The sequence below is a fragment of the Anser brachyrhynchus genome, assembly GCF_964034855.1.
Source record: "Anser brachyrhynchus genome assembly, chromosome: 1".
Classification (NCBI taxonomy): Eukaryota; Metazoa; Chordata; class Aves; order Anseriformes; family Anatidae; genus Anser; species Anser brachyrhynchus.
In genome coordinates this window covers 74,595,155-74,619,971 of record NC_137694.1, presented here as the reverse complement: position 1 = coordinate 74,619,971, position 24,817 = coordinate 74,595,155, and the positions used below count along the sequence as shown (strand labels likewise).

General features: G+C 40.8%; 1 protein-coding gene across 4 annotated transcripts in view; it reads left to right on the top strand.

The window, feature by feature from the left end:
- The window catches only part of PARVG (parvin gamma), a 30,733-nt gene extending 12,222 nt beyond the window's left edge, over positions 1 to 18,511 (top strand). For 2 of the 4 annotated variants that reach the window (XM_080601073.1, XM_080601074.1), the window contains exons 3-13: positions 419 to 483; positions 3,229 to 3,331; positions 4,399 to 4,539; positions 4,948 to 5,063; positions 7,250 to 7,305; positions 8,201 to 8,223; positions 9,692 to 9,753; positions 9,871 to 9,939; positions 11,036 to 11,137; positions 15,020 to 15,092; positions 16,235 to 18,511. In XM_080601073.1, the coding sequence (XP_080457199.1) occupies positions 419 to 483; positions 3,229 to 3,331; positions 4,399 to 4,539; positions 4,948 to 5,063; positions 7,250 to 7,305; positions 8,201 to 8,223; positions 9,692 to 9,753; positions 9,871 to 9,939; positions 11,036 to 11,137; positions 15,020 to 15,092; positions 16,235 to 16,314 (890 nt within the window). In that variant the 3' untranslated portion in view covers positions 16,315 to 18,511. Of the gene's footprint in view, positions 1 to 418; positions 484 to 970; positions 1,081 to 3,228; positions 3,332 to 4,398; positions 4,540 to 4,947; positions 5,064 to 7,249; positions 7,306 to 8,200; positions 8,224 to 9,691; positions 9,754 to 9,870; positions 9,940 to 11,035; positions 11,138 to 15,019; positions 15,093 to 16,234 lie in introns of those variants that run through there. The other 2 variants (XM_080601075.1, XM_080601076.1) reach the window with 2 other exon arrangements.
- Positions 18,512 to 24,817: the final 6,306 nt, after the last annotated feature.

Sequence of the window (24,817 nt, the reverse complement as noted above, 5' to 3'; positions counted from 1 at the left end):
AATTGTTTATTTTTCAGCAGCATTCCCATGGCTTTATCAGCAACAAGTAAACTCTGTGTGTGTGGTTAATTTAGCATCTGACTCTCTCAAGGCAGATCAAGAAGTGACACAACTTCTAGCTGATCCTTTAACTGAGATTTAAATTTTATACATGCACAAGTGTTTTTTTTCTTTGTTTCCAGAATTGTCCCTGTAGATTTTATTGATTTGAATTATATTGAAACTTAATTTCTGACAGCAGTCGTAATAGTCCGGTAAGCCATTTTCTTCCTCACAGAGAATCAGTTAAAATAAAAAATGACAGTTTCTACATATGTCAGTTAGTGATACTGGATAATGTAAAACCAATAGCAGATTTTATAGAAAACTTGAGTCATGTCTGATAATTGTAATGGATCTTGTTTGCTTCCTTTCATAGGAGAGAAGAAGAAACTTATAAAACCCACTGCAAGCAACAATTCCAAATTGGAGGAGTTAAAACTGGTACCGTTTCTTTTGCTATAGCATTTAACCCTCACTTTGGGTTGCTATCATCTGCCGCATGGCTGGTCAGCCATGTAAATTACCTGGCTCCTTGGCCCTGGTCCCACCCTCTCAGAGGACGTGGACATGTCCTGGTGCTGGCACTTGATCTGTGCACGAGGGAGCCAGGGCTTTTGCCAAGTGCAACGCCAAGATTTTGAGTGCTGATATCGCACCAGAGTGGTCACTGCTGTGTGTGAAATGGAGGGTAGGTTTAAAATCTGAGTTCCTTGCATAATCTCTCTTGTAACCTGGGACATATGGATGAGTTGCACCAGAAGTACCTGGTTGCGACTTCGCTGTATCAGTAGCGTAATAGCAACAGGAATCCAACTGGGACAGCTGGCTGTGATTGAAAGCAAATCCACGTCAACACTTGCTGTGACTAATGGGAGATGTTTGAATACATGCAGGTTGGCTCTCCTGATCCCATGATAACAGGCTGTGGTTCTCTTGTCCTCTGCCTCCTGTCTGCTGGCTGCCAGTGACTGCCAGCTTGGGGCAAGCTGTGGTGCAGCCTGAAGGGGATAAGACAGAGCAGAGAAAGAAGGGATGAGGGTATGCAAATCACCACTGGAATTCAGGAGTAAAGCCTTCAAGCAGTTGTGCAGTTCATTGTCTGCTTGAGGTAGCTGTGAAGGATGAATCCTGTTTCACAGGAAAGTGCTTTATTTCCAAGCAATTTTGAAAATTCCCCCTGTGCATTCAATCACTGTGTTTTTCTAATGCTATAGCCCAGGGGAAGGCTAGCATACTGAAATTTCCTGGAAGAAAAGTGGCACGTCTCTTTTGAGACTGACACTTCTTGCTTTATGGAGATACTGAAAATGTTATGAATATTGCAAAAACAAGCTTAAGCTTTGTGCTGATGTGTGTGTTATATGGCATTCATAAATCCATAAATATGTATGCTTCTATATTATGTTTTCTTAAACCTTCATGCATATTTGATCAAAAAGATTTAATTTTTGTGTCAGGCTTTCACAATGTTTTTATATGAAAGAGAAAATCTGAAAGGTAGTGCTGCAAAATGCAATTATGTTGTCTACAGAGACACTGAATTTGTTCTTTTCAGATTGCCAAAAATGAAGATATTTCCTCACTATATGAAGATTTCTGTGAGCTTCAGTGCTTAATCCATTTCCTCTCAGAGACTCCTGAAAGAGTGTTTTTCCTTGTCTAACTTCCTCTCTGTGAAAGATGGGGAGGTAGAAATTGGGACCCAAAGGAGGGAATCCTCTGGGTGCCCACCAGTGCCACTGCTAGCCTTCTTGATCTGAAGAGTTTGTGGCTCCTTCAGAGAAGAGGTTGGAGTGGGGGGGACATGGAGTTACCTTCAAGGGAAAAAAAAGGGAAGCAAAGGAACTCACTTGGGAAAATAACTATTTTGCATTGCATTTTTATTTTGAAGGGCTTTTGGGAACTAGGAAATGTGAAATGGCTCGCTGTGGTGACTATAAATATTGACCAGCATGTAAAAGAGAATATGGTTACATTTAGAAGCCAGTAGAAAATGTCTTTAAATATTCCTTTTCTGATTTACTCATTTTTAGACACAACTCTGCTCTACAGCTGAGTAGAGCCCCAATAACTGGGCTTGAAAGAATTGTCTGAGCTGTAGGCTGTGGCCATGGCTGTGAAGAGCTGAGATAGCCAACAAGGAATCTCAGACATCCATGTCTAGCAGTACTTTCTGCTTTTCTGACTTCCACCTGCCTGTACTGTGACACTTGGGGTACAGGTTTATCCCTTGCACATCTACAGCATCACCAGATCTTAACCTGCAAGCTGAGGAGCACAGCTTTCTGCTTTAGAAGACGGTGTATACTTCTTAGTTGAGGAAGTATGCTACACATGCTCACATACTTTGTCAGCTCCTCGGTTCAGGGAAGTGCTTGAGCTAGGCCTTTTTTTTTTTTTTTTCTCAAGCAGTTTCAAGCATCTCAGAGATTTATATTTTATTTTTACAAACCATTTCTTATATTTTTGTTACTGTTGGCTAACTTACAGGGATTTGCTATGAATTGTCTTCTGCTTACAGCAAGTAAGGAGGGTGTTGTCAGTACAACAAACTCCAAATATTCATTTGCAGTGATAACAATATCAATAGGAGCAATATCCATCCCTTTGAAAGAGGTTCTTATTAACAGCCGCCTGGTGCTGCTGCTTTTCAGTTCTGCTTCCGCAAATCCTCTTCCCTTTATATTAGCATGTGTGGGTAAAGAAGGTACTTGGAGAAATACTGAGAAGCTCTTTTGGTCTCCTGCTTGCAGGAAACAACTCACAGAATGAGTGAAGCCTCTTTTCCTACAAACTTTTTTCTGTGAATTCTCTCATGTCTAATATAGGCAGAGGGTGGAAAGTCTACTCTGAAGCCTTTTCCCTAATAGAATTGGGAATAGGGTCTGCTTCTCTATCTGTGTATCTATTTCTACAAAATTCGTAGGAATATAACTTGAGGTGTATACCGCGCTTAAAAATTTGCCTCAAATTGGCCAACGAGCCTGGTGTTATTAGGGAGAACTAACTGCCACTTAACTTTCCTTTTCTTTATAAAAGAACCAAGAAGCACAAAGGAAGTAGAGGTTGAAGGCAAAATGAGATGTGAGATAAGGGATGAAAGAAAGAGGTGAAACACAGCATAGCACTGAGGACTTGTCCAAACAACAAGAGCCTAATTCTCAGCTGCTTTGTTTTCCTCCACAGTTATTGATTGACTGGATTAACACAACTCTGAAACAGGAGCACATAGTAGTTAAAAGTCTGGAAGAAGATCTGTACGATGGGCTGGTACTTCATCATCTCTTGGGTAAGCTGCCTCTTTGACTTGAGCTTCCAAATCAATCTTGGAGGAACTTTTTGAAGAAAGAATAAACATCCTCTTGAATGGAAAAAGCTATGAACAAGTTGTGATAATGGTAATTCTGAACAAATGCCTGATGATCCACTATTGTTTTATACAATTATTTTTCTTCTCAGAAAGTCTTTTTGGCTGCTAGTTAACATAATAAAAAAGTTAACTTGGAAGTGTGAAATTACAGTCCTTCTGAAGAGAGGGAGGAGTTCATAAGCCGAGAGTACAAAGGTGACTTGTGATGCTACCAGAAACATTGGATGGGATCATGGGATCAGCACTACAATTTATATGTTTTCCAGCTTGGAAAAAAAAAAGAAAAGAAAAAAAAAAAGAAGGAAGGAAGGAAAAGGTTCCAGGTTTAATACACTGAGCTGGAACTGGTGAAAATCTAAGAGGCTCTGTCTGTATACTACAATGTGCTTTTATATGTGCTTTTTATATGTGCCCTCTTGGAACGGCCTTTTGAACCATTTCTGTTTCTCCATCTCTCCTGTTTCTGCTTTATTTTTCTTTCTACTTTCACTCTCTTTGGGGATGCCTTTCAAGTCATATCTCCTTTTTCCCAAGGCTGAAGAGAGCAGTGTGAATTGGATTGGCTTATTTTCATAGTTTTCTTGCCTGAGCTGGGATTTCTTCAATATATGTGAGTTGGTATGGCCTTTGTGCAGTATCCCAAGGAAAGATTCACTTGTCAGATTCCTGTAGCTTCCACTAGGAAAAGGAGCAATGTGGAGTGTGATGTGTGGATGGGGGATGCTGCTGTAAGGAATGGGCTGAGTGCTTCCCCATGAGTAGAGCTTCACTGATTTTACTGAGGCTTTCAGAGAGTTCAGGAGTTTAACAAGGCATATGCCTGTGGGTCATGGGTCTGTGACATGGAAGCTATTAAATGGTATTGGGATTTAAAAAAAGACTTTGTGTGCTTTATTATGACTTTATATATATATATTTATTTGTTTTTTTTTTTTCTCTGTGGTGGTGTTAAATGCTTCCTTATTCATATGGGCTCTCTGTCAAAGAAAAGCTAGGATCTCTCAAGCTGGATGTTGACAAGATCGCATTAACAGAAAAAAAACAGCGGCAGAAACTCTCTGTGATTCTGGAAGCTATGGATAAGTGTTTGCAACTGGATGAAAGTCAGCTGAAATGGAGTGTGGAATGTAGGTTCCGAAGTGAAATGGGACAAAATTATTCATCCCAGGGCTTCCCTGGCTATACAACTGCTATGAGGCAAAGGGGTGCCAGAGCGGTAATTAAATGATCTGTTTGCAATTACTATTTGAATCACAAGTGAGACAGGAATATCTGATGCTGACTGGGTGCAACTCCATCCTCTGAGATTGTGGCTTAACAGCCCTCAACATACTTGTGTATGTCTCACAGAAAGGACTTTTAATTTGTGTTATTGCTGAATCATCATATGATATAAACCCCAACTTGATGTCCTGCCTGTGCTATAGCCCTTGATGACTCTGGGATGCTCTGCACAGGGATATTACTTAGGGTATTATGATGAGGTTTAATTGTTTTGCACACTAACTGTTGTTTCCTTTCTTTACATGGAATAGCTATCTTAACAAAGGACTTACTGAGCACCCTGCATCTTCTGGTCACAATAGCAAAGCACTTCCAACCCAGTCTGGCTATTCCTCCAAATGTTCAAGTGGAAACAATCATCATTGAGGTAATTATGGTTTTAATACTTGTCACTGAAGATCCTAGAGACCATTCACAAGACTTAGTTTGCTTAGAATTAGGGAGATATGTGTGTGCAGCTGTGAAAGAGAGACTTTTATTTTCTGTGAACTATGCCTTTTAATTTAATGACAAGACCATCATTTTGTGCTCAGTTCAGATGCTGTAACTTTAAAAGGATGGAAACACTATGCCATTTTTTCTCCTTGATCCAAAAATGGACAGTTCAAACTGAAAACAGCTGTTGATCTCTGTAAAGAAAAAATAAAAAAAGAGGAGGAAATTTTGCTGGTTTTATCTCTAAGTGTTTTAAAATAGAAGCCTGCACTCTTTGATCATGACATTGGTTTAATGCCGAGGATTTACTTCTGTAGTGGAAGGGAGTCTTTACTGTCCATTAGGGTCACATTTTGATGTTTTTCTCTACAAGCTGAGATCTACATGCTTTCTTCCTCTATTGTGTTTCTTAAAGGCAGCTCTGGGACTTCAAGAGAACATCAGATAGACCACAATTTGGGATACAATTGCAAAAATTAGCACAGCTGTGTCACAGTTTTAACAGTACAGTTGCAATTTAGTCATGTTGGAAGCCCTGCACACTGTATGGCATTACCTAACACTTTGCCTCTTCAGAGGATCATAATTGGAACTGCGACCATGTATGCACTTAAGCTGTGTATTTCACTTCAGGAGGTTTGAAAGTGTCCAGCAAGGACAGCCTCTTCTGGGACCCCATCCCAGCCTACCACTTAGGCACAAATAGACCCTCTAATTTCTAATTGGAGTCTAATTGCTTGCTGCTGTGCCACAGTCAGATGCTCCTGTCATGTGGATCCATCCCATCAGTGAAAAGTCAGACTCTTTGTAAAGGAGCCCTCCCTCTAGTGCCTTGTGTGGCTGCAAGTGCCTCAGCTGTGCAGAAATCAGGAGGGATTATCTATGAAACCACGGCGTCGGCAATGGATATTAGACCTGAGAGATAGAGAGAGAGAAGAGTAGCTACGGAAATGATGGGGTTATGGTTATGAGCTGGTTCTTCATAGGAGAAATTAATGCACCCAATGGAACAGTAATTGTTAGGTGAAAAGTGAGGAAAGCTCATGAAGCATAGGTTTGGAAGAGGGGATTGAGAGTGTCTTAGGGCAGGAAGGGAAAATTGTTGAAGGTGATATATACAGAGGGAAAAAGGTACGAGGTCATAAACACATTGTGCCCAAAGAAAGGCAATGAAGCTGGTGAAGGATCTAGAAAACAAGTCTTATGAGGAGTGGCTGAGGGAGCTGGGGTTGTTTAGTTTGGAGAAAAGAAGGCTCGGGGAGACCTTATTCTACTTTACAATTACCTTAAAGGAGGTTGTAGCAAGGGGGAGATCGGGCTCTTCTTTCAAGCACCAAGTGATAAGATGAGGGGAAATGGTCTCAAGTTGCACCATGGGTGGTTTAAGTTGGATATTAGGAGAAATTTCTTTACTGAAAGGGTTGTGTGGCACTGGAATAGGGAAGTGGTTGAGTCACCATCCCTGGAGGTCTACAAGAAATGTTTAGATGTAGAACTTAGTAGCATAGTTTAGTGGTGGACTTTAGTACTAGGTTAAGGGTTGCACTAGACGATCTTGGAGGTCTTTTCCAACCTGAATGCTACTATGATTCTGTGATTCTGTAAACAAAGGCCCAAAGTACCTCCAGAAATAGTGAGAATCACCATCTTAAATCTAAGCAACCCACCTAACCTAAGTCCTCTGCAAGAGGATTTGTTGATGGGTGGCAGGATATGGAGCAAGGTCGTCACAAGACAGAGGTGAGCATCTCTGGTGCTGTAAAACTGAACACTTAATGCAGGGAGGCTCGCAAAATAAATCAGTGCCTGCCCTGAACAGCTTATTACATTCGTCAAGGCTCCAAGTGAACACGTCAGTCTCAACTTCACCAGCTGAGGGGCCTCATGCTTTTCCTTTGGCTTCCTCTGCTGGGGAAACAGGTCATTTCTGGTTGAAGAGTGAAGAGAGCAGAAGGGAGCAGCAACCTCTGAAAGTGCCTATACTAATTGTACTGGACTTTTTAAATAAATGCTCTCTGGTAATCATTTAAGACAGCAAACAGTTTGTGGAAGTGTGTTTAATGCTTTCAGATTTTTTTTGTGTAACTAAACCAAAAATACTTATTTTTTGTTTAACAGAACACCTCCAAAGGATTAAAGATGACAAGTGCAGTGGAATATATCACAGGAAGCAAGTAAGAAGGAATATATCTGGTTTGTACACTGTCAATCGGAAAGGAAATACTGTGGGTATTTTCCCCCTTAGAAAAAATAGCTGGGATCACGATGATGACAAAAATCATGAAACCAGACATGCATATATGTATGTGAACTTTCTGGTTTCTTTCTTTTTTTTTCTTTTTTTTTTTTTTTCTCTTCAGATTGGGTATTAGGTTATAATACCCTCCTCTTCTACTCTTTATTTAAACTTCTGTAAGAGAATGTATATAAGTATTTCTGAGGTTGTTATTGCCATGGACTATAGTAACATATAGTAATACACATCTAGTACTGTAAATTTTTATGTCCCCAAATAAACAGGAAATTTTATAAAGCCACAGTAGTTTAAATCTACTATTAATTCATTGCTATTGTGTCCATAATTCAAGATAAATGAGTCAGTTTTTTCCTTATTTTACTGTTGAAGAAATAAGGTTTGAACTTGCTGAGTTTGTGAGGTGCTGTGATTATTAAAGGAGTTGAGTAGTAGGATACCGTTTATACACTGAGAAAATATGGAGATCATTCCAAGAACTAGAAACAGATTTTTCTACTATCATCTTTTATATGTTAGAACATCTTCAAATTCTAACATCATGAGCAGCTTATTGAAAGAGGTTATTACAGATTGTGCTTATAAAATAAATGTTTATTAGGCCAGTTAAAAACTCATACACTTCCAGGTGCCTACACAGATATATAGTGTGTTTGAAAATGTCTGTTGGAAAGCTACTCTAACATAAAGTTAATGGCACTTTGTACTGTATCTCCTGTTTTACAAGACGCCTGATAGTCCAGATAAGCTTTCTTTATGAATAAGATTAATTCTGCTGAATGCTTTTTCTAATTCTTTTTTTATTGCACGTCTAGAGAGAATTTAGAAGAGCAGTCAAGTAAGTATTGGCATTGCCAAATTCAGTGTTGCTCTATTATGCTTATTATGTCTGAGATTCTGATCCATTTTTACCTCATGAAAAAATCAGTGTGTTCCCACTACATTTAGTGAAGATTCATGGATTTCTCCTAGCACTTTTTTCCAATTGTCTCCTGTTAAGGTCTGTTGAGATCAGCACAACAGTTTGGAAATGGGGTGGTTGCTTTGCCCATGGGTTGCAGGCAAAATATGCATGGGTTGTGAGACAGGGAATGATACAGTGGGTTGATGATCCAGCAGAGAAGCCCCGAGTAAGGGACAAATTATGCCTTGAATTAAAAGAAATAATCAGTGTGCACTGATCACATTGTCTCTGTTGGAACTACTTATGAGCAGAGTGCCATGAGGATTGTGCTTCTCATTGCCTGTAAATAGTTCCAATGTCATTTCCTTTCTCCAGCTTGCAGATGAGATTCTGGAATTTGCTGGTGGGAGGCAGCTCAGTAAAACAAGCAGCCTCCACAGAGATTTTACCCTTAGGGCTTTTGAGGGGCGTGAAACACCTGAGGTGAAAAATGTCCACAGCATGTAGGAGGTATGGGCACTGCTTAAGCTTCGGTGTGAGGCTTTTGGTTTGTATTCCATGAGCTGCTCCTCCTTTCTGGAAAGGAGCACATTTCATCCCCAATGAATCAGTGCAACCATTTAATTCTCTGCTGTGCCCTTTATGTTAACATTTTAATCCTTTGCAGAGGTGCAAAATGTATCATTTAATATGTATTTATCACTTATTCTGCTAAGTGGCCTCTAGTGTGGGCTGAAATAGTGAAAAAAAGCATAATTAGGTATTTCTTCCAGTAGGCTGATTCTGCTGGAAAGAGAAATCTGAAATTCACTCTTCAGAATGCTGTCTCTATTTTTAAAGCAGCTTGCTTAACAAAGAGCAAAGTCCCAGAGCATGGCTCCAGAAGAGGGCTCTCTAGTTGGCGAGACTGTTGCAAGCTGCAGACTGTGGCTCAGAGCTGCAATGGATCCACCTGCTTCTTAACAGCGCTCCTGCAGCAACACCCTAACAGGGAGGGAGGGCAAACCCAGTGAAGCTCCTTCACAGCAGGGGCTTCTCTGTTTCTGGCTTTTAGGAGGAATCTTCCTTAAGCAAAGCTGTGCTTGCTTTCCTGCACTGTAGAAACCCATTCCCCAATTAGTTTTGCCGCTAGAACTGGTGCAGCACAGATCTTGAGAATCTCTGCAGGTGAAAATGGGAGAGCTGAATGAAGCAAATTGTTTTTTACTGATGTAATCAGGCTAAAATGAAGCCTCTACTACTGTCCTGTGTTAAATCCAAAAGCAGGATTTTTCCCCTTCTCCCTACAATTTTTTTTTCTTCCCTGGCTTATAAGGCATGATCACCTTTTTCGTCAAGCCTTCTTAAACCTCTGGTCTGACAGTTGTTCCAAATAATACCAATTAATGTTGTTTTGATACAGCGGATGATGCCTTTGATGAAATATTTAGCCGTGCTCCAGATAGACTGGATGATGTAAAAAAGGTAATTTATTTATTCTTTAATAGACATTAAAATCTGTAGGGTAAAACATAATTCATAACTTCACTGAATAAAATTCTCCTTCTTTCCCCTCTCTCCTCCCCTTATTTTTTTCTTTAGGTATTTTTGCAATTCGTCAACCAGCATGTTGGAAAATTAGGATTAAATGTGAAAGACATGGAATCTCAGGTAGCCTGCTCTGAGCTTTATGTCAACATGTTTTGTCATTCGAGTGTTTCCTGTTACCATTATGTTTCCTCCTTTTCGTTGTAGCAATTTTAAACTTGGCGACATCACAATTATATCTAGCTTTGGGTTAGCATGTCAGGCTTCAGTCTCTGAAGTTTCTGAAGCTAATAAGTAGTGGTAAAATATAATGTTGTATTGAATACTGCATGGTCCTTGTAATGCTACAGGGAGTAATTTTCAGAGTCCTGCTTTTCAGAGTACATTTTTCAGAGAACTCCTGAATACTCTTTCTGTCAGGATGGAAATGAGGCTTGTTCTGACAATTACACTGAAAACCAGGTTGGTTGCTGGTGTTTAGTGATCCTTAATGCTGGATTTGCTTGAGGGTAGGAAGGCCTGATTTTCATTAAATTTCAAAACCCCATCCTCTGAACATCAAGCTTCTTTAGAGTCCATGAAGTTGCAGAAGTGCTCGTTGGGCACCTGAGGATCACCTTCCCAAGTCCCATAAACATACCTATGCTGTCATTGGGGAGCGAGCAAACGTGAACTCGGGGACATCCCCGGTGGCATTTTCTTTCTCTGCTTCTGCAGACACATGCACTGTAATGGCAGAAGAAATCAGCCATCATGTCCTGCTTTGCTCCAGTCACTCAGCCCCTGGATGCAGTGTCAGTCCCTGTGATTTACACTGCATAGATGAGGAGTGGAGCCATGCTCCATTGCTCTTCTGGGTTTTTCTGGTGGGCAGCTGTGAGGAAGGAAGTTCTGAGAGGGTTTTGTCATAAATCTCAGCCCCTAGGCATAAGTGTAGTCATGTGTTTGCTGCTTGTGGTCGTCTGAAGTCTTTTCACATCTGGAACAATTTGTTTTAATAGCTGTCCTTTTGCAAGGTCGTATTTTTACTAATATGAGCTTAGCAGCATTACGTAAGTACATATGAAGCTCACCGTCTAAGAGGTCAAGGAAGCTGAGTCATTGGACTGTCTGGTTGCCAGAGTACCATTGCAATTCCTTTATCACTAGAATGGCATTTATCTGAGGAATTTACTAAAAGCCCACATAATAAATAATATTCAGATTGTTCCTCTTCTAGTTTGCAGATGGAGTTATCTTACTTCTGTTAATTGGACAACTGGAGGGTTACTTTCTGAATTTAAGGGATTTCTTCCTGACTCCAGCCAGCACCACAGAGATGGTAAGTTGTTATTTAATCACTTAGAGCTTGAAGCTTCAAACATCTTGTGTATTTATTGCTTCCATATGCCAGTGAAGGGCCCTATGTCTTACTGTTACTCCTGCTGCATATAAAGTCATATGCGTGCATGGTATTTGCTGGTAGTTCTTTGGGACAATCCAAAAGCAGGCACTAGGTGCTGTTGAAGTACTTTGGGACAGGTTGTTTTCTCCTTCAAAAACTAATTATTGTCTCATGTGAGGCAAACTATTGTTACTTGCATTTATTTAGGTAGATACATGCTTCTGAAGCCTTCCAGTGAAAACCAGAGTCTCTCTGTGGCAGGGAACTGATGTGCTATCCTCCTACAAGTCTGTCCTACAATTGACATCTTTAACCAGATGACATATTGTGCAAAACAGAACTGGATCCATATAGCTTTCCTTACGCCATCCTAAAAATATACCTTAATTGAGACATGACATTTTGAAAGTTCCCTCTGTGCTTCAGAAGCTCTTGAGAATCTTTTCCTCCCCCAAGGCTGGGAGCTATAATCTACCCAGCCAGCTTTGCCTGGCTCCATTCTCAGCCTCCAACAGGCATATTTTATCAGTGCTTCCAAAGAAAAAAGGGGATCAACCAGAAGGTAGTGGATGCTGGGATGCTGCTGTGAAAGCCTCATCCACAGATCCATGATATTGAAATATTTTGGGATATTTGAGATCTTTTCAAGTTGTCTGTTGTGTGGCTAGGATCACAGAGGAGACAAAAACTCAGTTGCTGACCATGTTGGATCACTGGCACTTCTAGGAAGCTGACCAATGATGACTATTAGTTGATGGTTTTGTATGCCTGCACACCATAAAATCAGTGAAAACTGCGGAACTTTTTTCCCATGAGTCACTGGATAGCTCAGAAAAATATCAGACCCTGGCTGGCTTTTCTGGATTGTGTGAATTTAGATCTCTGAAGGCGAAATGTGTCAAATCCTTTCTGTTTGAGAGCTGGCTGAGATGGGAATCTCTCCTCTGATGTGATTTGCATTTGGGGTTTCCCACACAAATGAATCTTTCTCTTGATTCCCAGTCTAACCACAATTAATCACCCTGGGCACTATTTATCTGTGATGAAAATTCTCAGGGGTCCCTTACTAAATAATAAATACTTCTGTGGAGCTTTTTATTAAAACATTTAAAAGCACAACTGTCTGAGACCTAGGTTCAGATTTTGTCAAAAAGTCATTGTTGTAAGCTGATGACTGTTAAAGGTATTAGGAAAATTTAGATTTTATATCTAAGATGATTCGGAACAGGAAAACATATTTCAAAGGGTTGAGTCAAATAAAATCAAAGCACTTGCCTGCATTTGTTTTCCTTCCCTTTCTCTTTCTCTGCCCTGTTTTCAAAATTGTGTGCTCTGGTTCATTGAATTAGAAGTAAACTTTTAACGTTTCTAGTAACTTCATTCAGAGGAAGTTGATTATTGTTTTTTCATTTAATATTTTGTAGGTAATCTTTTTCTTTTTGGATTAGCCCTATTCAGGCCGTACAGATCTCTTTCAAGAAATGAGATGTCCTGAAATGTTAGGTACAAACCAGAGCTCAGACCTTCTAGTTCTTACATTGTTGCATGTGCTGTTCACTGGCCCCAGAGAAGGGGATACAATGGAATTGTGTACTGGTTCAATACAATACTACACATTCTAGCAATGTTACTTTAAAGTATTGGACTTGCAGTTGAACATTTTGCCGAAGTGATATTTACCATTTATTTCTCCCGTTTGTTCAAAACAAAAAAAAGGCAGGATGACAATATAGCTAAAAATATTGTACTACCATGGTTCAACTGTCATTTGTACATAAAATGTCTTTCAATTCCCATGTGGCATCTTCCTCCCTATCATTTTTGATGTTAATTGGTACAGTAAAATGTGAAAATATAACCTTTGCTAAGATCTAAAATACGTTATTTGTGTTATAAAAATGGTGACAACCACGCACGCCATTGAGATCAGTGTGGTGCATCAACTTTCACTCAAGCTGGAAGCTTGAAGCTCGAAGCTGATATGTACACCTCGTGAATCACAAGGAGAGGGAACTGGGATTAAAGCAATGGTACTGAAGAGGAAAACAAAAACAAAAAATGGAAAGGGCAAGGAGGACATTAGAGGGACTGGAGAGCTGAGGAAAGAAGGAGCCAAAATCCTGGAGGTGACTGGCCTGCAGGTGCAAGAAGTCCATGTTGTGAGTGGGTAGATTTGGTGCAAGTTTTCTGGGTGTTTGTTACAAACAATGAGAATTATAAGAAATTGCAAATAATGTCTAGACCTGTATTCTCTTGTTGATAGAAAAGCATATGTCCTGAGACAAAGGAAATAATCATGAAATATGTCAGGCTGGAACCAGGGGTGAACATTGGTAAGGAGATGAAACCTGGGAGGGCCCCTATGTTTATTAAAACTGCGGACTTGGTTTATTTTGTCTAAAGAGTCCTGGAGTTGAAGTACCCTGAACGTCCCAATCTCTGTCAGATTGTAAATCCTAGAGAATTTGCCAGCTCTTTTGAGTCTGGAAATGCAGCTGGATGGAACAGCTTATTTTTCTAGGTTGCCTTTCTTAGGTAGTTATCAGTATTTCTGTCTGAAGGTTTATTTTGAAATCTGCATGTTATCTTTCCTTGTAAATCTCATATGCTTACACGGGGAAAAATGTGACCCTTTCACCTGTGCCGATTAAATAAGAAAACATTTTATTTATTCATTCTGATCAGAAAATTGTTTAGATGTGTATGAGCCTAAGCTCTCCTGTGTGCTGACTATGAAAGGAAGAAAACAAGCTTGAGTTCAAACTGTCAGTCTCAGCTACTTGTATATCACAGAACCTGGTAAAACAGAAATCTATTACTTCACTTCAAAGCACACAGTTTTTCTTGGCTTATGCACGTGGGACCCCAGTGCTTGTTGTCAGAAGGTAATAGGGAACAGCATGGCAGCATTTTATGATGTACCTCCTGAAGGATAAATTGCTTGGTAGCTTAAGGAATGTATGAAGAAACAATTTGAAGTTCTTACGCGTACTTCATTAGAGCAAGGGAGCCTGCTAATTATCATCCAAATAAACAGCTGCCCTTAAGCTAGTAAGAAGCTAGTAAATGGGATATTATATAAATGGGATATTATTTTAAAATATCATTCATAATTACTGTATACGCCTTTGGTGCTACTCTTATGTGGGGACGTGAAAGAAAAACAAGAGAGAAAAAAATAATCAGGAAAAGAACCCCAACCTTTATTCATAGAGGTATGCTTGATTTCTCTTGAGTAATATTAAGGATATCATCACTACTGTTATCATGCATATACATCTTCATACATTAAAGCAGAAACTTCTACCTCATAAATGTAGCTGATCAGAAGATTTCTAATCTTTGTAATTCTTAATGAAATATAGACATCTTTTTACTTCATTTATATATAAATATATATATAGTTCCAAATGCAGTAAGCATATGGACATTTTTTTGTATTATTTTAATTTTTAAAAATAAGTAGAAATAAATTCCATGCATCTATTAGATCCAGTTATGAACCTAGCCTCTTTTCCCCATGGAAACATCAATTAGCACAAGGCTTTCACATGCAAGGTCTATTTTTAAATAAATGGATTGTTCTTCCCACCTCATGGGATACATTTTGTTGGAGATGGATTTTACATCTGATTTTGTGTGATAATTGATAGAAACCCTGAAGAGCACCTCCATCAAAACTAAAGAAGTGAGTACGCATTTATGAATCAGTATCTTACTCCAGCTATTAGAGAAATGCTTTTGAAAACATCCTGGGCACTGTGTTGCTAGATGGAAAGTACTTTCTGTTATATTGATCTCTCCCTTTCTCATCCACAGCTTCACAACGTTAACCTTGCATTGGATTTGCTGACAGATGGAGGTCTTCTAAATTTTTCTGTGAACTCTGAAGGTGAGTCATGACACACAGACTTGTCTGGAATAGAGTTGCTAACATCCTGGCTTGCAAAAGTTAGAGTAATTGAAGAAAGTAGGTTCTGCAGTGTGGCACTCATGCATTTTATTATATGACTGCCCAATAGCTCCTCATTCAGAATGAATAATAATAAAGCTGAAAATTGTTTTTGAACAATTTTTATTCCTATGCTAAAAATGTTGCATTGTTATAACTTTAGTAACTTTACACTAAACTTAAACCATTTAATAAGTCAGTATTTTTTACAGATTTAGAACAGTGACAGTTCTTAGTGAAAGTGCAGCAGCTGAGCTGGAGGGAAAGCCATTTTCCTATCTCAAAAAAAGTTTTAGTGATTTAAAAACAAACTTGTTTCATATGGGAAGACACATTTCAGAAGATGTCCTGAGAATCAGAAAGAATGACTGCTCTACCTAAAGCTAGAATAGCTGGTAGGTCATGGGGAAAATCCTCAGCTAGTGACTGAATTTAATATGATTTAGAGGTACTTATTACAGCTACATTATTTACTGTTAAAGGATCTCATCTGCTGGTGTTTCATTGTTAGTGTTTCTTCTGGTGATTTACAACAATGTAAGAAGAACAGTAAGCTCTCTAAAGCAGTTATCGTCTTCCTTTGTAATTATTAAACACAAGAGCAGGTTGCCTAGCAAGAACATGGAAGCTGAAAACTAAAAAAAAAAAAAAAACCTACAGCAGCAAAACATGATAGAAACATTACAAGCAAAAAATAGTGTAAGGTAATTCCCAACATGAGTCATGCCACAGAAGAATCATAAAAAAAAAAGATGTAAAGTCCTATTAAATTATCTACTCTGTCCTCTTGTTCTGAGCTAGGTAAGAATTATTTCTCACTATGCATTATTTATCCTGTCTTCCAGCAAGATAGTGCAGCAAAAGGTCCCTTTTCCTTATGTTCATGTAATACATAAATAAATTGCTAACTCTGTGGTTCCTGTTTTGCTTTATGTTGCAATTAGACCGTCTACGTTCGTGTTATAACTAGGCAAATGTGGAAGATTCTTGGGCAGTTGCAGCCTCCTCCTCTTCCAGGGATTGCTAACACTTCCCATCTGTTTTTTTTTTTGTTTGTTTGTTTGTTTCTTGTGCATCCACAGATATTGTGAAAGGAGATATGAAGTCTACAATGAGGATTCTGTATTGCTTGTATTCCAAATACAAGACTAAAGAAACATGAAGAGCAAGACCAAGAACTTGGATGCTCTGTTTGCCGCTGTGCATGCACTTGTGTTTGACACTTGCTGTATTAATATTGTATATTCAAATATGTGTTTCTGCAAGGTTTCACACACCCTGAATAACTGGAAGTTAGTGCATGTTCAGGGCCAGTGAATTGTGTAGTTCTGTGTCTGTAGCTCTTTATCTCTCTCTCTTGCTCGTTCAAGACTCCATAATGCCGCAAAGTGTAACACATGCTTATAAAAGATTCTGGATTCTTTGCTTCTGGAAATGAATATGGAAGATGTTATTACACCCCCCCCTTGTGTTTCTGCTTCTGGTTTGCTCTGGAAACACAAGAAGGGGAAAACCAACCATGGCATCTCCAGGAAGATTACAGATACTATGAAAGTTCAGGTTCAAAAACTTATTTACACAGGTGGCCAGCTGTTCTCAGACAGGAGACTGCGGATTGGACACCAGATGAATAGGTAGCCAAAATGAAATCGGAACTTACCTTTAATGACATAATTGAAGTCTTTGATAAAAGTTCCATCACTTGCTCACTCGAATCTGGAAAAGGGACCTAGGATCACATGCCGATGTGAGACTGTAGTAACAGAAGGGTCACCTGCACAGCTATGGAAAGATGCCCTGATTTTCTTGCTAAGCTAAGGCCAAACTGGCCAGCTTCAGGCTGCTGCAGCCCTAGTGTAACATGCAGATAGCGAAAATGTGGATGTCAAGCATGTTACAGGAGAGACTGACATGACTGCATTTCCCTCCAGACAGAGGTGGACAGACCCTGGCTTGGCTTACTCTGCGGCTGGTAGAAGAGGGAAGCATTGATGGAAGTAACAAAGCTCAGTTTCTGCCACTTCTGACAGCATAGTCGTGATGCGGGGGCTCTCAAACTCTTGTGGGACTTTCTTAGCTGCATTTGTCCAGCAAACATCCTGACACAACCCAGCAGGCCCCCCTGGATGCAGCTAGCTAAACACAATTCATGTCAATTGTCACCCTTGCTCTTTCTCTGAGGTTTTAAATCTGAGCTCCTTCAAAACCTTCATCTGCTCCCTTGACCTTAAAATTATGTCATGTTTGTGTTACGTAAAGCTTGGGATGTGATTAAAAAACAAAAAGTTTTGATATTATTTTGGCTTCCATCTAAACAGATTTAATTTCCTGCAGTCAGTGGCTCTGACACTTGATCTCTGATCTGATCCTCTATCTGTGTATTAACAGGACACCAAGGCACGCTGAGTGCAAGTGATGACATTAACAGATGAGAATTTGTTGTCTAGTTCTTGATCACCCAGCCAAAGAAAGATCCTTAGATAGCAATGATGATAAGTCCTCAAGTCCTGCCTTTGAAAATGGTAATAATGCACAGCTGCTAAAGGAAAGCATTCTGCAGACTGCTGTGAGCATAATCCCTTTTGCACTGATAACTACCTTGTTATATTTTTGCAGAGAAAATCCAAATGTGTGATGCAAATGAACTGCAAGATCAAATTGCTTCCCTAACACAAGTTAGTTTTATGTGACATTTTGAAAGACTTAAATCAGAATACTTGTTCTTTCATGTGCAAGTCTCCATACGTATCTTGCTTTATTCCTTAATGGGCTCAAACAGTTTACCGGGAGACTTTTAAAGTTTGTTCTGGCTTCACAGATCCCCGCTGCCATTGCTCTAATATCGTAAGCAGGTTGTGCAATATGTCATTATTGAGCAGGTAAAATTGGGCTGTCTCTGGTGGAGGGTAGGGGTGAGGGAGCAGGAGAGCAATTGGCAGAGATATGGTAGCAGTGCAGCCTTTTCCACCAAGTCTGTTAACCTGAATTTCATCCCTGTTGCTTGTGACCAGAAGTCATTTCCAGTGTGTGGCTTTTTTTATAGCCTCTGGACTATGCCTTGGGTAAAGGTGGCATGGGGGGAGGATTAGCTGGTGCTGCCTGGTTGGGAGGTTATCACATCAAGGAAACGTTGATTTTTCTCTGTGTGCTCTGAGTTTTGTGGCCCACTCCTCTGGTGTAAGTAAATCTGGTGTTTGTACTTCTGCAGATTCTTGTCAGGGGAACCAAATCTGGTTCTTGATATTTAATAAAAGAAAGGGTTGTATTCCCTTCCCAACATCATTTTGTCTAACCCTGTTATAAACAAGTCATTCTTTAGAAAACAGCTAATGTGCTTGAATAAAAAATACAGCAAGACCAAATAAGAATGTTTTAATCTGTTTTTCTATTCTGTGAGCCAATTTATAACATGCTTGATGTCTCTGAACACTTTGATAAAGAGCCTGTGTTTGATTCCTAAATCATGCTACAGAATTTTACTAATCCATCGTATAGGCACCCACTCCATAAACCAGTGCAGAATATACAAGCACATTACATTTGAGATACAGTCACAGATTTGGCATGGTTTGAATAGTAAATATAAACTAACAGAGCTAAGAAGAATATTCCAACAGTATGAAACTGGGGAAAATGGAAATACATATTATTGTTCTCAGATGTTACTTTTGCCTTACATCAAGATACCGTGTTTCCCTTTCCTGTTTGAAGTGTAAGTTAATGAAAAGCAAAGCTGCTTACTGTTTAAGCTTGCAAATTAACTATATTTTGAATAAACTAAGCTTTGAGCAAGTTTTTCATTAACATATAATTAAGTTTGCAATATTCATGTTTAAATGCCAGACAGTAAATCATTTCTGATGGAAAAGCATGGTGGACTATTAAGGTGTTGAGGTTTTCATTTATTGTGTCTGTAGCTAGGTAAGCAAGTTTACCTGCAGTGGCTGTTCATTTTTCCAGTGGGGTCATTGACTTACTGTATCAAAGTTTTTCTGAGAAAGAAAATACAGTCTGTTTCTCTCTTAAATGGCCAGTATGTTGTCCAGGAATTTTGGAGCCAGAGAAAAGCCCCACAGCAGCTTCTGTTGTTGTCCTTTTCTCAAATGGAAGTGACTTGTGGCCGGGTAGCAAGGCCATGACTTGGAAGAGATCTGACGTGTTTCTGACTCCTGCTTGATTTCATTTTTCTGTTGTCCTGTATTTCCAAAACACTCTGCCTTTTAAATATGAAGGTGTCTTTGCAGAGGTGAGGTGGCAAAGGTCTGTAGAAAGAAGAGCAGGTGCAGGGGGCAGAGTTACCATGATGACTTTAAGGGAGGTGGAAGATGCACAACAGCTTTAATTACAGGGTCAGTGTAAGGAATGGTCTAGCAATTTGTGTTACTAAGGGATTTGAAGGGTTAACATTGAGGCCTGAGTCTAGGTGATAAGAAAACAAAGGGGGTTTTAGAGAAAACTGCAGACTACTGCACGGGATGTTGCGAGAGTTTCTGAAATCCGGCCCAAAGGCTACCAAATAAGAGGAAGGGGGAGCTGAAGGACAACTGAAGGACAAAAGCGAGGGAGGAAAACCACCAGCCTTCAGCCCGAGCAACCCCAAGAGACCACCAGAGACCGATACGCAGGCGTCCCTGGGAGGGTTTCAGATTCCGGAAACCAATTATAATAACCCTGCCTCTTATAGAAGTAGTAATGAATATGTATTAGCCTAGGAGCATAAAAACCAACTGCCTTACGTAACAGGTGTGCGTCCCGGTGGAGCAGAGACTCCCGGCGCACCCAGCGCTGTTTGCTTGCCTCTATTCATTTAATAAATTGTAAACTTTGATTGTAATCCTATTTGGGACTCAGTCATTTATAACAGTCAGGTACTGGTGGCAGACCTGGGAAAGCAAACTGGAGACTGCAAACTGGGCTTGTGTGGCATAATAACCACATGTACACCAGAGTAAGTTTAAGGATCAATAACTTCAACTACAACTTTATTGAGGACGGGCTCCCTTCTTATACCATTAGCTCTACAAGCGGTACTTTCCCACTAACTATTCATTGGTTAACAACTTTGCCCAGCAACAGCAAACACTTAGCAACTTCCATGTCTGGCGGGGCCCATGGCAACGGCGGGGCCGGCGATGGAGAGCGCCGGGGGCCGGGGCTTGGCTAGCGGCGGGTGAGGGATTGGGGTTGGCGGGGCGTGGCCACGCCGAGGCAGCGCCACCGGGAGCGAAACCGGAGGGGCCACAGCAGGGGTGGCCTCGCAGCCATTCCCTGGGCCGCCTCCCCACGGTGGCTTTGCTGAGCGCTGCGGTGCCGTGGCCGTGCCAATGCGAAGGCGGCCAGCGGCAAGGAACGGCTCAAGCGTAAGCATAATAGGAACAACGTAAGCGTAATAGGAACAATGTGTCTGTTAAGTTTGGGGATGAGATTGTGGAAGGGGATTACGTCTGTGGCGTTTGAATAGCAAAAAACACTTGAAGTTAAATGTGAGGATGCAGGCAGCTAATGTAGAAGAGAGAAGGTGTTTATTTTTAGTTGAGCAGGGTGAAAAGAGGCAATAGAGTGAGAAGGGATCCACTAATCTCTTGGGTCAACCTGCTGTGAAATATTAAAGTCAGCAGAAAGAAGAAATCTAAGATTGAGGTTTGTATACCAATTCTAGAACCTTTTTTTTTTTTATGACCTTATGCCAATAAATTTTCTTGCATAGACATTAGACTTTAAATTTTGACAGAATTGAAGCCACAGGAAACAACACTGCTTTTCTGTAAAGTTGTAGTAGCACAACTTCTTTCTGCTAAGAATCTTGTTTTGTGTGTTTATATGGGTGCCTCACAGAAACAGCCTAACATTAGTGCAAGTTCATTCCTCTCAGCCCCAGTTGATTAGACAATCTGTTTTCTTTATTAGTCTCCATTGGTTAAGGTAAGAATACCAGAATACATGAACCTAAATAAATGTACGTAGTCTTTAAGTAGATATTTAAGGCCTATTATTTTTAGGGTTTTGACTTCAAATGTTCAGGAACACTGCAATAAATTGCAGGAACACAAAAACAAACAAACAAAACCCCCACAGCTGTATTCTTAGGAAGGGTCTTTTCCTAAGAAGAGAATAGTAAAGTTATCCATAAATGACTGATGTAATAATTACAGGTCTTGTTTGGCAAAGCAAACTGGAGAGGTCCCACTTGACTGGAAGCTGACATTTGCCTTTTTTGAAAATTGGAATAGAAAGAAGACCCTGGTAACTACAGACCTGTCAGTCTTGTGATATATGGAGTAATAATTTGTGTCAAGAAGATGGTTGATGTTAATAAAGAAAGGGGAGATGTGGGATTGTGGCCATGGGGGGTCCACAAGCCCCATGGTTGGTCATAACATCGGACTCTTAACGATGAGGCCATCAGAAATGTAAAGAGTTTAGAGGGAACAAAGAAGGGTGATTCAGGAGACGCCATGCCGTCTCGGGTTGCTTGTTCTCCAGCCGTTAAGGCATGGAAGTTGCTGGGGGTTTGCTGGTTGCCGGGCAAAGTTGTTTGACCAATGAAGAGTTAGTGGAAAAGGACTACTGTGAGGCGAATAGTATAAGAAGGGAGCCTGTCCTCAATATGGGATGCAACACGATATGATGAAGTTCTGTCATCAATAAAGTAGTAGAAGGTACTGATCCTAAAAGAACCCTGGTGTCCGCGTGGTCATTATGCCACAAATGGCACCTGAACAGGGACCTGAAGAAAACAAACAGGGACATGAAAAAAACAAACAGGGACATGAACAACAGGAACAGGGACAGGCTAACAGAACAGGGACCAAGACAGGAACAGGGACCAGGACAGGAACAGGGACATTGATCGCCTAATGAAGATAGGTTCGGCCAAACTCAGCAAACCGCTCAAAGAAGCTCGTATAGAAAGTTGCTAGAAATAGGCGTACTGGAGCTGGAAGGAAGCTCCAGCTGAGAGAAGCGGACCCGTGCACACAACTGCCCCTCGCTGGCTGAAGGTAAGCAGTTGCGCATTATGGGGAATCATACGTCCTTAGAAACAAAGACTGTCCTGGTAACCTTACGGCTTATTCCCTTTATTAACAATCAGACAGTTTATGATCCTGAAACATGGGACCAAATTGAGGTCAAGGTGTGGGACTCTGCTACTAGAGACGACGGGGTTGCAGTGGGATTTCTTGGCCCCTGGCGAGCAATCTCTGAGGCCTTAAAGAGCCATGTGCGACCACAATCAGAAACGTGTGGTTTGCCAGATAGTGAGGGAGCTGTGGGCTCATCCACTGATCCACCTGCTACACCATCGGCCCCCCCCGCCGCTACTGGCATCGCAGGCCTTTGCTGTTATGCCCCCTGGTGACCTGGGCGTTCCTTTTGATCCAAGCCCTATAGGCCCTGAAAAGGAGCCAGATCTGTTTCCCTTAGATCCGGGAGGAATAGGATACATAAGGCCCGAAGGCTGAGTTGCTTAACAACTTAAAGCGAGACATATTGTACCCATGACTAGCCCTGGAATTCTCCGGTGTTTGCAATCAAGAAAAGGAATGGAAAATGGAGACTGTTATATGATCTGAGAAAAATTAATGAAGTCATGGAAGATATGGGAGCACTTCAGCCAGGATTACCAACTCCAACTATGCTCCCTAGTCATGGACATTAATAGTAATAGACTTAAAGGATTGTTTGTTAAACACTTGCCAGAATTTGGAAAACTTTGCCATGTTTATGTTTCAATTGATACCTTTTCTGATTGTACATATGTATAAGCGTACTCGGGTTTCTTATGAATATGTAAAAGTAATGTTCTATATATTTAGAAAGTTCAACGGTTGTGTGTGCGTGTTGGTAGAGCGTAGACTCCCTGCACACCCAGCGCTGTTTACTTGCCTTTTATAAATATTACTAAATTCAGATTGAATTGTATCTTCATTTATAACAGTCTCATTTCAGTGCCTGGTAAAATTATAGCAAAGATTTTTCTGGGAGTTGCTGAAAAACACCTGAAAGACAATACAGTTGTTGGTCACAGAAAACATGGGTTCATGAGGGGAAGGTTCTGCTTAATGAACTTAATTTCCTTTTATGACAAGGTCACCCACCTAGTTGACCAATGGAAGGCAGTTGATGTTTTTGGATTTCAGTAAAGCTTCTCACAGTATCCTTCCGGGCAAAATGTCTAGCATACAGCTAGGTAAATACATAGTATGAGTGGTGAACAACTGGCTGACGGGTCAGTCTCAAAGAGTTAGAGTAAATGGGGTTACATCAGGCTGGTGGACGGTCACTAGTGGGGTTCCACAGGGCTCCATTCCGGGACCAAGCAAATGGCATGAATCTGTGACAGATTAGGTTCAGGGTGGATATTAGGAGAAGGTTCTTCACCAATTGGTTGTCAGGCACTGGAACAGGCTCCCCAGGGAAGTGGTCACAGCACCAAGCCTGGTGGAGTTCAAGAAGTGTTTGGACAATGCACTCAGACATGGTTTTATTTTAGGGTGGTCCTGTGTGGAACCAGGTTTTGGATTCAGTGATCCTTGTGGGTCCCTTCCAACTCAAGATATTCTATGATTTAACGGCCGGAGAACATGGAGTTTGAGACAGCAAGGTGTCTCCTGAAACACCCTTCTTTGTTCCTTCTAACTTATTTACATTCCTCCTGGCCTCATTGTCACCAGTCCGATGTTATCACCAACCACAGAGCTTGTCAACCCCCATGGCAACACTCCCACATCTCCCCCTTCATTATTAACAAAGAAAGCACGATTAACACAAATTAAGACACAGAGAAAAACTATCAGGCATACTAATCCTATCTTTAACAAGCTTTGTAACCACACCCCTGGGAGAGGCAGGCACTGAGTGCTGCCCAGCTGAGGGGCTCTGGCTGCCCCTTCAGCTCCTGGAGCCCCTGTTTGCGAGTCCCGCATGTGCCAGCGGGACCTTCCCATATGTTGTTTTTTGGCTGAGCTGGAGTCCAAATCGCTGAGGAGAGTGCTGTGATCATGTTAAGGCAGGTGAGACTGACGACACCCATCTTGGACTGGCTCCTGTTGAAACAGAAGCATAACCTTGGCCCCAAGTTATTAGAGAGTAGGGCCCTTCCCATTGACTGGTGCTTAAATTTTTTACCATGACTTGTGCCCTTTCTTTAACTGAGTTTAAGGTATTATGATTAAAATGTCTGTGAATCGGAGGACCTTCCTCTGTCCATCGATTAAAAAAATTAAGAACATAGAATGCTTTAGCTATCCTTTCCTGGGGGATCATACCCATACTACCCCTTTTTTCGTTTTTGAAGCATAGCTGTTGTGGTTTAACCTGGCTGGCAGCTAAGCACCACACAGTCATTCGCTCCCCCTCCCTCTCTGGGATGGGGGAGAGAATCAGGAAAATGAAGCCTGTGGGCTGAGATAGAGACAGTTTATTAGGACAGATAAGAAAGGAAAAATAATAATGATAATAGTACTACTACTAATAATGTGTACAAACAAGTGATGCACAATGCAATTGCTCACCACCCATTGACCGATGCCCAGCCTATCCCTGAGCCGGTCCCCCCACCCCGGCTAGCCACCCCTATATATTGTTCAGCATGATGTCAGATGGTATGGAATACCCCTTTGGCCAGTTTGGGTCAGCTGTCCTGGGTCTATCCCCTCCCAGCT